The sequence below is a fragment of the Taeniopygia guttata genome, chromosome 4 (assembly GCF_048771995.1).
Source record: "Taeniopygia guttata chromosome 4, bTaeGut7.mat, whole genome shotgun sequence".
In the NCBI taxonomy this organism is placed as follows: Eukaryota; Metazoa; Chordata; class Aves; order Passeriformes; family Estrildidae; genus Taeniopygia; species Taeniopygia guttata.
The window spans coordinates 40,301,137-40,314,903 of NC_133028.1; the positions used below are offsets into that span (position 1 = coordinate 40,301,137).

The window sequence follows — 13,767 nt, forward strand, 5'->3', positions numbered from 1 at the left end:
TACCTCGCCATCCTGAACTGAACACGACTTTTCAGGAAGATATGCTAAAGCAGAGATACCACCTCCCTTTCCTCCCCCCACCCAAAAGAGAGCTGCTGCAGAGCTGTAAACATTTTTATCACGTATTTACAAACAGTGCACTTGATGAGCTCGCTCAGATTTTCAGCAGCTTTGCCCTCTCCCAGGCCAGAGACATCCACCCACAGGGAGTGGGAGGTACATGTCCAGACACCTTTAACATACCATTTCAAGCCTTTTTTGAATGGAGCTCCTGCTTCTCCTTGCACACTGAATACACAAATTCTACTAAAAACAGACAGGCGTACAGGCAGTGGACAGAGACTGACAAATACGGCATTTTTAATTTTTCCCCGCAGAATGTAATTGTATCTTAAACTCAAAAATGTCTCCAGTCACTCCCATTTACACTACACCCCTTCTTACACTGTATTGGTAAAATCATGCTGCAGAGTAGCTGAAAGACAACAGGGATGCACTCAAGCAAGGAATTGTCAGCCCTGTGGAATGCACCTCTTAAGTGCCTCAGGTTTGTACCACCTGATATAGGAGTGCCCAAGCCAGGCACATGACACACTTCCATTAGTCTTCAACTTTAGTACAGTTCTCTGTAACATCTTTACAACACATGCTTTAACATCAGGGACCACCTGGCCTTGCAATAACTTCACTTCAAAGTTGTTTTGGTTTTTTTTCCCCAACAAGGACAATAGAGAAAAAAAACTTAACAGTTGTTACAGAGACAAAATACACAGGAAAAAAATTGGATACTACATAATGCTATGTCATACAGTCTGCAGCTGCCTTCCCCCAAATTAACAAGTACACCGATAATGAGCTTAGTTTGTTATACATTGATTTCCTTCATTCTTGGCAATCACTGCTAGCAAATGAGGCTATAAAAATTAGTGGAAATGAATTCTGGTAACAGCGGAGGAGATCCTGAAATAATCCAGTCTACTTTTTGCAGAATTCTTCAATGGACACAGTTCATATACAACATATTTTAAATTGAGTGCATTTACATTTATGTGAGTTTAATGACACTTATGTCCTCGGACTTCAATACATTCTATAAGATAAGTTATTCCTTAAATTATTAAATTAGAACAATTAGTTTAGAATTTTGAAAGTCTCTGTCATGTGCCAGTGCAACTAACAGATGACTTTAAAGCATTAAATTATGCTTAAGCCTTGTAAAACAGTTTAATGCTGAGCACAATCAATTTTCTGATGAAGTACAGATTAGAAGTAGCAGAAGTTACGAATTCATGGAAGCTTAGGCAAACCCTCTCTAGTACAAAATCTAAAAATACTACTTGTTGACAAAGCAATTAAAACCCTCTTCCGTCTGACTGGGTGACCTCGTGGTTAACACCATGAGCAGAATTTGAGTATTTTATGCTCATGTCAAGAAAAAAAATGAAGTTCTACCAAAACAGAAACATCTCCCCAGCACGGGAAGGCAATACACCACTTTCTAAAGTCCGTCACACACACAGCTATCAACATGCATCCTCTCTGCACCAATTGCTATTTCCAGCTAAAATCCAGCATAGGTTTCTGTGTCATAAGCCTTCACAAGTAACATGGAAATATGATTAAACCCATCAAAATAGTAGTGAAACACAAAACCTTCATATAACTTTGCCATGAAACACTTTCTTGCTACTTATGCTAGTCACCACTGTACACCTCTACTCATCTGTAAGTAAATTAAGCCAGTACTTTGTCCATGAATGCAAAAATTTTTATTAACCTAACAAAGTTTAATTGATGTTTACATGCATCAGACTGACAAAAACTTTGTGGTTTCCAAAACAGAGAAATAAGCCTCAACATGTGAAAAGTGACATTTATGAAATTAATTTATGAAACTGACAGCTGCTTTATGAAATTTATGAAATTAGGTGAAGACAATACCACTCACAGACAATTTGTGAGCCAAAACAGTTTTAAGAAGTCCACTGAATTGTTATAGGTTACAGTGAAAAAATACTGGAATTTAAATCAGTGTAAAACACAAGAACAATATACTGTGGAAAGTTTCTATTATAAACAAGTATAAATACATCACAGAAAGCCAATTGCAACTTTCTGTTCATGGGTTTTTCAAAACCCATTGTTTAGACTTAAAAGTTGCAGGGGTGGGGGGGAAGACAAGACAGTTTTGCAACGGTTTTTAGGCTATTAAAGTGAAATGTTAATAAACCTGACATTCAATAATTGCACATATGAGCTATCAAATACTGTATGTATTTTTTAAAAATCTAGTGTATATTTATGAGCCACAGAAAAGAAAATTAACAAGCTATTTCAAAAGCAACTACAAATGTATGGACGTCCTAGGACTACCCCATAGGATTAGGGATTCACAAGCAAAACTGAATTCTGCGTAGGAATTGATAGAGATCTCAGCAGCATGTATCATCTGACTATAATATCTCTCAACTATTTTGCATTCCAGAACATCATCTCACATGGATTTCATTCTCCTAAGCAGTGCCAACAGTGCCTGAAGAATTAAACCTTTCTAGGTTAATGACAAATGCTGCAACAACAAATTACCTTAATTCCTCAGTTTTAAGCAGTTGCCTTAACTCACAACTGTTTACAGAAGTACTTAAATTTTTATGCAGATTACATACACAGAGACCATTCTTTTCCTGAAGTACCTCAAAATCAGAAATTATCAGCACATTTGCCCCTTCCCTTTAAACACAATGTAAAGTATAATTTCCTTTATGTTCAAATACCTAGTCAAAAACCAACAGAACACTCTAAGGGCACTAAATTTACTATCACTGCATGACTCCAGTGGCTAGAAAAAACATTCACAGTGAAGGGACAATTACACAGATATTACACAGCTGTAGGTGTGTAGGTGTAGGTGGAATAACAGACAACTAAATTGAAGAGTGCAAGAATGTAGTACATAATTTTAAGGAAAATAAGGCAGACCTATCTTCTCTTTCCCCCATCCTCCTCACTTGGAAAGAAGTGGAAGTTTAATACTTAAATTTAAGCTCAGGGCTATTGGACACAAAACTGCTAAAGCTCTCAGGAGCAAGCTTCTGAATTTTATAATGCTGGTGTTCTCTGCCTCCCACTAACCTTACCAAAGAGATTACTACATAACAATCTGTTGCTCCCATCAGATTTAAAAACCCCAACTGAAATCACTAAAAACCCAGAACAATAATTCACTCAAAATGCTATGATACACTTAAACGTCCCATACAATACATAAATCTTATTCTGAAGTATTCAGACAAATTTACTGCCGACAATTTAAATCTCTGGCCTTATGACCTGATTTCATGCAAATGAGTTCCTATTTATCAGCATAAAGCATATGGGACAGTCTAGGCATAGCTATCCCTATTAGTATGTTCTCAAGAACTTTGAGAACTTTAAGTAAAACTGTTGAATAGAAGAATATTATCAAATATGTTCTCCAAGATACTAAAATTCCACTTTGGCCAAAACACACAGATAAAGTAACAGTATTCACCACGTTACTGTTTTTAATTCATAAGGCTGTGGCACTGCCACCACTATAACGATGTTCACTGCACAACTGGTGACACCAAAGCAAGACTTAGAATGGACTGGTGTGTGCTGTTTTGATAACACATTTACTAATGTTACAGACCATTTGAACAAATGCCCTTCTGTTGAACTGCTGCTGCAGATGAATCTATAATCCAGATCTTTAAAATAATGACAAGCCCAGAGCAGTCAGGCTGGTGCCTCAGCTGGGTGGATATGCCATAGACTGCCAATCTTCCCTCTGACAGCAGACTCATTTGTCACCTTCTGTGCACAGCTCTGCTTTCAGTACAGCAAACTTTTTATTTGCATGCCATCCATCTTAAAATGGGAGCAACATGTAGTATTCATCTAAAATACTTACCATCAAAATCTCTTATGTTGGACAGCTATGTTAGAGCAGATACGAGGAAAACCTATGGATGGTCATTCATCCAAAATGTGACAAGATGTCTTATTTCCAGAATATCTTTCAAAATCATATATTACATACACATATGTATGTTTGTGAAGTCACTTTATGTGATGTTTAACTGATTTACCTGTGATTTTTACACAAAACAAAGCGCTCATTCTTACACAAGCCGAAAGCTGAATGCATGGCTTTAAAATGATACATTATCATTATTAAATTAAAAAATAAGGCATAAAATTTGTAATATTAACTACTTCAGTTGGCAGAATGGTCATAGATTGGTTTCATTTCTTTAACTGTTTCAGTACTTCAGAAGTGGAAAAAATGCATCATGTCAGGATAGATGGAAGTTTTCCCCCATCTTAAAAAATTTTCTCACATTGGTGTAATGATTAGATTTAACAATGGCACATTAATTACACCGAAGAGGGTGAGAATGTGCTTTCTGTTCTTGAACTGGGGAAAAAAGCATGAAAGCAAAACAGCGGACACACTTTTAAGGTCAAGAATCATGATGTCAAGCATGCAGGAGTAGCAATTTATCTTTACCAGATCTAAATAGCACTTTGACATCCATACCTGCTGGGGACAAGGTTCACTGCTGAGATACAAATCGGCCCACTGTCTTGGAGGGAAAACAAACTAACAAAATATCCACAAAAACTCCCACATATTATCATGTCCATACCAATTTCACAGCAGGAATCCAGGGATACAAGTCCTTCACTTATGTGAGGCAACCCTAAAATTTCACATTCTTTGTTGTAGAACAATGTAGGAAAACTTTAAAGAAGTTGCATGACTGCATAACTCTTTCATGTGTATCCTATTGCTTCACTGTAAAAATAAAACTCAGAAATTTTTCTGAAGCCAATAAACTCCAAATTCTATACAGGTCGTTAGTAGTCTCATTGAAACTCATTACCTGAAATATGCTGACATATTTGCATTACAAGGATGATTGTTGTGGCACAGAACTGAACGTATCTGAGACCAACCAAGACAGGGGAACAACTATTTAATGTCTCAATATGAAATATTAATGGATTAAAAACAAACAAACCCCAGATTTTTCAGTCTCCTGTAAATGCTAGCTGGTTTTCTGTTGTTTTTTGTTGTTTATTTATTCACTGAGTGACTTCAGCAGTAGTGAAGGACAGTATTTCATTCTAAGCTAATACAATATGCTTTTCTGAAGGCCACAAAGCTGGTGAGGGGCTTGGAATACAAGCCCTGTGAGGAAAAGCTGAGGGAGTTGGGGTTGTTTAGCCTGGAGAAAAGGAGACTCAGGTGACCTTTTCACTCTCTACAATGCTCTGAAAGGTGGCTGTAGTCAGGTGGGGGTTGGTCTCTTTCTCCAGGCAGCAACTGACAGAACAAGAGGTCACAGTCTCAGGCTGCACCAAGGGAAATATAGGTTGGATATTAGGAAAATTTTTTTTACAGAAAGGGTGAAAAAGTACTGGAATTGTCTGCCTGGAGAGGTGGTGGAGTCGCCATCCCTGGATGTGTTTTAAAAAAAAACCCAAAACCTGGATATGGCACTTGGTGCCATGGCTTAGTTGAGGTGTTAGGATATGGGTTGAACTCTATGATCTTGAAGGTCTTTTCCAACCTAGTCATTCTGTGATTCTCTGTGTGTGTGGTTCTAACAGTTTCTTACTTAGAACCTTTAAGAGAGAATCTGAAATTCTATTCAGGGTGCAGACGTAGATGGGATCAGCAGAAAACCACCTGTCTGTTCATCTTTTTTATTTGCATACTTGGACATCCTGTCTGTTCATCTTTTTTATTTGCATACTTGGACATCTCTAACTTACTACTTATCTCTGGTGTTTTGAGGAAGTTTAACTTTGAAAGACATGATTGCTGTTAGAGATTGTTTTCACTCACTTCAGCTGCCTGTTGGAAGGAAATAACTCATTTTTGTCTCCAGTCATAGTCTTATGCCAGGAGACTCTCTGAAGAGCCTACTCCAGGGGTTCCCAATTAAAATCAACACTGAAGAGTTTATTAGTGTAAGATCATTTTCTTTTGGGAGAACTCTCTCCTTGTGCCCTGGCATATCCTCTCTTGTGTAATGCACCATGCACTAACATATCTTGAGAGCTTTGTGCCCTGCCTCTAGCAACTTTACAGAAATAATTTATACAAATCTCTTACCAGTAACAAACCCCATGCAATTTCACATGTACTTTTCTTTAAAAATAATAACCAAGCAAAATAAGCCAAATTGGTTTTCTATAGGAAAAAAGTCAAACCACGACATCATATCCTTCAAATAAAGAAAACTTAATATAAAAGTCTAAGAAATGCCCTTTCCCTTTCCTCTTCCCTAATCAAATAAATCAGGAAGTCAACTACCATCACTTGATGGATGTCCCATCTTTTCCCTTGCAATTACAAGATCAGCTACCTAGATTCAGAAGTGTTAAATAAAAACGGGTAGAAGTGCACCTACCAGACTGAGTTTCCCTTGTAATTTGGTTGTACAGTTTCATATTCCAAGACTGGTGTCAGAATTCTTGCTTTTAAAGTGGTCTTTTGTGCACCACAGATCATTTGAAAACTTTAAAACCAGTTAGCTGCAGGCCTTTACATTCACCAAATTAGTGTTCAAGAGTAATATATAGTTTAGAAGTAAAAAGAAGGAAAAGTAAAATATTTTATATTGTAGGACATTCACACACACACACACATATAAAATAATGAAAAAGTATGAGAACACAGTATGTGTAAGTTTTCTGCCACACACATCAACAATACACAGTTAAAACTTTACTGTCTGAAAATTCATATATAATTAAGGCTAACCACTCAAACCTAAAGCCCAGCTCCCAATACCCATTACACATACAAAAGAATCCTAACACTTTAATTAGACCTTACATTTTAAAAAAGGGTTTTTTAAGGAAAAAAAAAAAAAATTCCATCAGAAAAGTGCAAATACAAGGAATTTAAAAAGTCCATAAAAAGTATGTCTAAACAATAGGATGGTGAAGGGCAGGGAAAGAATTCACATTCAAACCTTGTGGTAAATTCAAGGTAACTACTTTGCTTTACTTAGGACTTGTTAACTCTCCAGAAATTAACTGTTACTCAATGAAGGATGCAAGCATTTACACTCAGCAGGATCTAGCCTGGGCACTGTAATACACACATCTACCCAATAAAGTTGAAAATGGTTTATCCTTCACACATTAGACACGCTCCAGCACCTCAATGACCTTTTCCTAGTGAGAGACCTAAAACTTAACAGAGGATTCCAGGAGTGGCCTCACCAGTTCTGAGTACAAGGTGACAATCACTGCTGATCCAGGCCAGAATGCCATTTGCCTTCTTGCAACTTGGATCATTACATTTTCCCCATGTTTCAATTCTATACTTTCTTAGTTGCTTAGGATATTTTAACTACTAAATTTGTGGTTTTGTTTTTTTTTTTTACAGCTTGGAAACTCCCTCAGCAAAATGATAATTTGAAACTAGCTAAGTCAAATACAAGGCTTTATTAAAAGTACTCAGAAGCACCTAATAATACTAATAATTTTATCTTTAAGTCACTATGTCAAGCTCAGGTCACATAACAGTGGCTCAGATGCTTGGGAAAAAAATGAACTGACAGCTGCTTTCCATCCTTTAGTGGGCAAATAACTGCACTATTACTATCACTCATGATACTTGTCTGTAGAGAAATGCCAGCGCTGAAAGGATCTGTATAGGCATTCTACAAATATAATATGACAGATCCCATTTCCCCATATGTACTTTAGATACAAACAGTGTTTCTAACTGAACAACTCCATGTTAATGAGGATATCCTTTTACACATGTATATATTTTCTTTTTTAATTTTCCTCAGCTCTAATCATAGAATCTGCTGAGTTGGAAGGGACCCACAAGGATCATCGAGTCCAACTGGAGGAAATACAATATTTGTATTTAGTTACATTATGCAATGATCAATTTAGAAAAGAGTTATGAAGCACCCACTTTTCTGCTGCATGAAAAACTTTCTGCTTTGATGACATACCTCACATTTAGTTTTATACCCTACATCTCAGGAAAACAATCCTTTATACAGTATAAAAGAGCACATCACAAGTCAGTAGCAGCAATAAAATCATGCTATTTTGTAAAATCTAAGTGGTTATTAACCAAAGTTTTACATAAGTATGGTCATTGTCAACTCTACAAGCCGTAAACAGGACCTAGTGTCATTACTATGTCAAAAAAACCCCTCAGAAATATTACTGACACTTCAGTTGCAGAAAATACTGCATGGCTTCAATGTTTCTCTGAGTTTCCACATCTAATCACAACTACAAATCCAGTTATGACATCAATGTGAGCCCTTCCAAAGGGAATGGAAGAACAGTAAATCTCAATGGATATAAGAGTTCTGCAGTAAGGATGATGTAATTTACAAAAATAGACAACCTCTGACAGAAGCTGCAAGTTGAGTAAATAACACACTGCATGTCATTAATTTTGCATTAGCTTGCCAGTAGTAATTACTAAAAGGATGATGAACTAACAATTTCACTTTGCTTTGGGTGCTACACAAAATAAAATGATAGCATTGCTCATATATTAATAATAATACAAAACTTAATACATAACTTGAAACAATAACAATCCCTTACAACACAGATGAAGAAAGGAAGCTGTGAGGCTAAAAAGATGGTTTTGCCAGAACACACAGAACACAGGGATGGGAGTTACTTATTGCCATTATAACATTACCAGTGGATGCTCCCATGAAGAAACATCCAACTCCCATTAAAAAAATGGTTACCATGAGCTGCCCAAATCATCTCAAGCACTTTGCATTTCAGGTAAAATTATCCCAAAATTTTTGTAGTGTCTCACTTCAAAATGCACCTAACATGGATAACACAGTCACACTCTTCAGGAATTAATGCTACTAGATGAGTTCAAATATACAGACTATGTCTACCTATTTAGTATTTTGTATTACTTCCCATTATGATGTGCACACCAAGCTCAATTGCAATCATGAGCAGATCATCACCATCATGGAATAATAAAAGCAGTTGCTTTTGAAACTACATACTGGATTTTGTAGATGAAGAAAAGGCTAAAATCCTTTTAGCCGTCCTGGTAAAAGGACATTCACACTTGGCATTGTTCAGAACTAGCCCCTTTATTAATGAGCTAATCAATACATTTTACTTTCAACATGAACATTAGAAATGTTAAATAAATTATTTTATACTGTTTTGTTATTAATAGAGACAAGTTTGTTTGGGCAAACAAGCATGCATTATCTATGCTAACATGTTTAAAACTGCATACCACGCTACTTCTCATCAGCAATACTCTGCAAATTTAGGTGTGTACACAATTACGTTTTTCTGCTGACATCATTTAAATTAATTTGTGTCATAACCAGGAACAGAGTGACTTCAGTTCAACTTTTATTTAAAAATAAATAAAGGCAACCTTCTTGCTTTCATTTTGCCTAAGCCACAGAGCAGAACCTTTTTAGCATCCTTCCTCTTCACATTTTTCTTCTATCTGGGGAAAACCAGTTACCAGCAAGTTCCAAAATGGAATCTATTTAAACAGATCCAGATACCATAACTCATATGAGCCTCTAAAGCCAAAACCTTTGAACATCCTGCGCTCCAAACATTTCTGACAACCAAGTGTATTTGTCCCCACTTGTTTCCGTGGGCACTGTTTTCCTTTGTAAATATACTTGCAACACTCCTAAGAGCAAAGACGCTTAAAAAAATTTGTTTTCCCTCCAACTTCTCCACATCTTTTACACCTTTTCAAAAAGTCAAGCTTTCATTGGGTCCACCACACTTTCTTGTCCACTCTCCCATCAAATAAATTTCTTAGATGTGATTCTTTCTTCCTGACAGCAAGCTTTTCTTGTTGTTAATGTGAATACTCACGACTAAGTCTGCTGTTTGTATTTTGTTTTATTAAGTGATCTTGTATTAGAATGGATGTTCTATATATTTCTAAAAATTATCAGGAACATTAAAAGCTGCAGCTATTTACAGGCGTGAAAGATTGACAGTGTTCATTTAAACAGATTTCTTGTAGACTGGGTATCTGGCAACTGTTTCTACTGATTCAAACTAATTTGAAACAAGTGAAATGCCACAAGACAACTAAGTACACTAGAACACTGGCATCAATTTACCATGTAAAATACAATGCACTAACATGAATGCAGTTTATCACACTACTGCAAAGTCCACACTGTTGAAAAGCAACACATGTGAGGTACTTCATGATCATAGTAATGTGGTCCATGGAAGGACATGCAACAACATATATTTTACAACATAAGCAAACATGCAGAGAAGCAATGGTATTTTGCTGGTTTTTAACATTAAATCTCATCCCAAAATATACTGGACTTCTGTAACAAAGTGATAAAAATTGAATCAACTTCTTGGAATTCTCATCTACTGTGTTAACAGCCAGAAAACACTGCTTGTCATCTTATAAACTTCCATATTGCCTCAGTAGCTACACACTGAATAAAGGAGAAGAGCCAGGGTTTTGCATCAAATTCAGGCAGAAAAAAATTATGGGTTTTTTTGGTAATCTTTCCTAAATGTAGCAATATGATACGCAACAGTTTTATAATGTCATTTTGCGCACAAAAGAAAGATAAAGGCAAATTTTTTTCATAAAACAGAACAATCTGAACATAAATTTCCAATCCAGGTAATTTTAGATTCTTGGCAGACAATGGGAATGCAAAGCTTTTCAGGGAAAAAAAAAAAGGCTACTTTGCCAATGCTTTGCACTATTAGTTTTAAAAGAAGATAGGGGCAAGAAGAAAGTTTTCTACAATTTGCTACTAAATGAGTAGGCTCTTATCCTTTTCTAAAAATAGCACACACGAAAAATAAAAGCTAGAAAAAATTCTCATGCTTATCCTTTCAGGGAGTCATGGCTGCAGATCAGATTTGACTCAGTAGCATTAGATATGGTATAATTTCCAGCCCTCCTCTCATTCACATTTTCAGTCAACTCCTTCAAATAAAATCCAGAAGGAATACTTGTCTGCCCTAAACACATCTCACAGAGCTCCACAGCAGCGTGTGAGGATAAAATTGTTACATGCCTGTAACTGGGGTAGAAGCTGGGGTTATTGATGGCTCTGTGCCCACTGCTCTTTTCTTTCCAACACCGGATAAAGGGATTGTCACCCCACGTGAATCTCAAGCTGAATGCGATAAGGAAGGCTACTACAGGCAGAGAGCCCTTTTGCAGTGATTTCAGCAGCTGGCTGACAATATACTAGCAGCAAATTTCATAAGCCTGTTAACTAATTCAAATCTAGAGAGATTCACACAGAGTAAAACACCACACACCATCTTTCTGTTCAGGGCTATCTGCAGGTGCTTCAGCATTATTTTTACAGGCCTTCCTGCATCTCTTTAAATGCACCTCTGTAATGCACCTCTGATACATTCCCTTTAGCAAAGGCTACAGTACAGACTAGTAAAAGCCCACATCTCAGATCTCAGTTTACATACCAAGTCTAGAGAGACACAGGAATCACAAACTAGGGAGTTACAAATCACTGCTTTTAATCTCTATGCCACTAAAGAATAGCACCTTATTTTGGACAAAGTGATTTTTCCTTTATGAGCTTGCATCAATTTATGCCAAATATTCCATACATTATATACAGAATAGCCAGCTCAGCAACACTCAGACCGAGTATGACTAATTCTTCACAGATGCATTGAAGCAGCCACAAAGTTTACTGGCAGTAAGATATTACAAGAAAGTCTATCCTTTATTAAAATCTTTTCACAGATGACTATTCACTTTTAAAGTATTAAAAAAAAACAACAACAACAAAAACCCAACAAACAACAGTCTAAAGAAGAAGTAAAGCCATGTAGGCTCTTGGGAGAATGGGTTCACAGTTGTTTCAGTCAAATCATTCTGAACAAAGTCTTTACACTGAAAATATGATGTAGCCTTAAGTACAGGTACACACAGAATGAAAATCAAGATTTAGGAGTTAAAATCCTATTTCTACTACTAAGTAAGAAGGCATTAACACTAACCTAGTTAAAGATGTTTCTGATACATGAGAAGCACAAATAAAATACTTTCTAGATTCAAGTGAGAGCAGTTCAAACTTATCAGCTTTGGGGTTTGGTTTTGTTTTTTTCAAAAAAAGAATTGATCAATTTTACCAAAATATAAAGATGGTAAAAAAAGGATGTAAATTTATCTCTGTGGTAAAACACATTAATTTCATTTCCATATATGACAAAGTTTCTATTTTCCTTACCCTAGAAATCACCAAAACTTGTCCCAAAAGTAACATGCCTAAGTACTGATACTCAACAGTAGATTTCACTTCAAATGATCTTTCAAACATTACGGTAAGTAATAAAATATACAAAGTCTTTCAAATTTGTACCATAATCTGAGAAGTATATTATCATTCTTAAACATAGTGTTTTAGTAGCCATAGGTTACTTCGGATCATGCCACTGAAAAACTGGGGAGCACTGATCTGAAGGTAAGGAACTGAGTTCCTAAAACAAGTGTACTATACATATTGAAGAAAGAGAATATTTCAGCCCAGAAATCACTTGTCTATGGTACTGGAAATATACTGGAACCCTCTAAGTATCTTAAAGAAATAAATTTAACAATTTGACAGAGGAGGAACTTCTAAAATAAACACATTTCCTGATAAAAAATAATACTAGGAGAATTGACCAAACCATTGTTTGAAGAAAGGGAGAATTTTTAACCTAAAAAACTGAAGAAGTTTCAATTTGTTTTGAGCTCTATCATAAGAGATTTCTCAAGCATAAAAGTAGGGACATTTAACAATTTGATAATACACATTCTTATCAAGCTTTGTACCTGATGGATGCTCAGAATTTATTTTGGCATTGACAAGTGCAACAGCAAATGCCATTTAAGTTTAAAAGATGCCGCTCAGATCTTCAGATCACTTTGAGTGCATTTGAGGTCTCATATCAGGAAAACTTCTATATTTTGTTTGGTTTGGTACCATTCCAAGATACTTGACTTATTTGGGCACCTTCTTCTCCCTAGTTTGGCAAAGCTGTGTTTCAGATAATGGCCATTTAGACATATTTAGCCTAGAAAATCCAGCCTCTTTATACTAAGTCAGTAGAAACCATCAGAATGGAAGACAAGCAAAAACACCATGGCAAAGCCTTTTTTAGTTTCTTTACTGCCCACCCTGTCACACTCCACTTCCCCATTTTACTGACATACAAGCACTAAATGGTGACAGGAGGCTAACTTTTTAAGTCAAAATTAAAGATTAAGTCCTCTGAGTCATGAAGGAGATACTTGACTAAAGCATCTGCCAAACACTAAATATTTGATATACACCCTTTGTTTATAGTTCTAATTTCCTAAGCATCACAGGATGCCAAAGCAAGGTAGGTCAATCAAGCTGGGCAAGAGACATTGTGCTGTCAGTAAATTTCACCCTTACATAGGTATTTTGACAGCACAATGAGATTGCTGCACTGTCAAAGCAAAGGCTAGAAGGCAATTTTACTCATAATGTCGCATCAGTGTTATGGCATCACACTGCAAACCCACAAGTAAATTGTTAGTGGACCATACACAGTAAGTTACAATACCTGAGGTTTAGTGCATTCCTGTGAGCCAAAATGAAATGAATGCCATATAGAAGGAAAGGAAAAGATGAAAATTATCAGACATGCCATAGTACATTCCACCACTATGAAGAGAATGTTAAAATCATGTTAATGAGG

At 36.2% G+C, this 13,767-nt stretch overlaps 1 protein-coding gene across 7 annotated transcripts in view; it reads right to left on the bottom strand.

Moving 5' to 3' along the window:
- The window catches only part of RAPGEF2 (Rap guanine nucleotide exchange factor 2), a 183,625-nt gene that overhangs the window by 69,942 nt on the left and 99,916 nt on the right, over nucleotides 1-13,767 (bottom strand). For 4 of the 7 annotated variants that reach the window (XR_012055660.1, XM_012573430.5, XM_072928441.1 and 1 more), the window contains exon 7: nucleotides 13,633-13,650. The exons of the other annotated variants lie outside the window; for them this stretch is intronic. Coding sequence is in view for 3 of the 4 variants with exons in the window: in XM_012573430.5 (XP_012428884.5) it covers nucleotides 13,633-13,650 (18 nt within the window). In the remaining variant the exon portion in view is untranslated. The remainder of the gene's footprint in view (nucleotides 1-13,632; nucleotides 13,651-13,767) is intronic. 7 annotated transcript variants of the gene reach the window in all.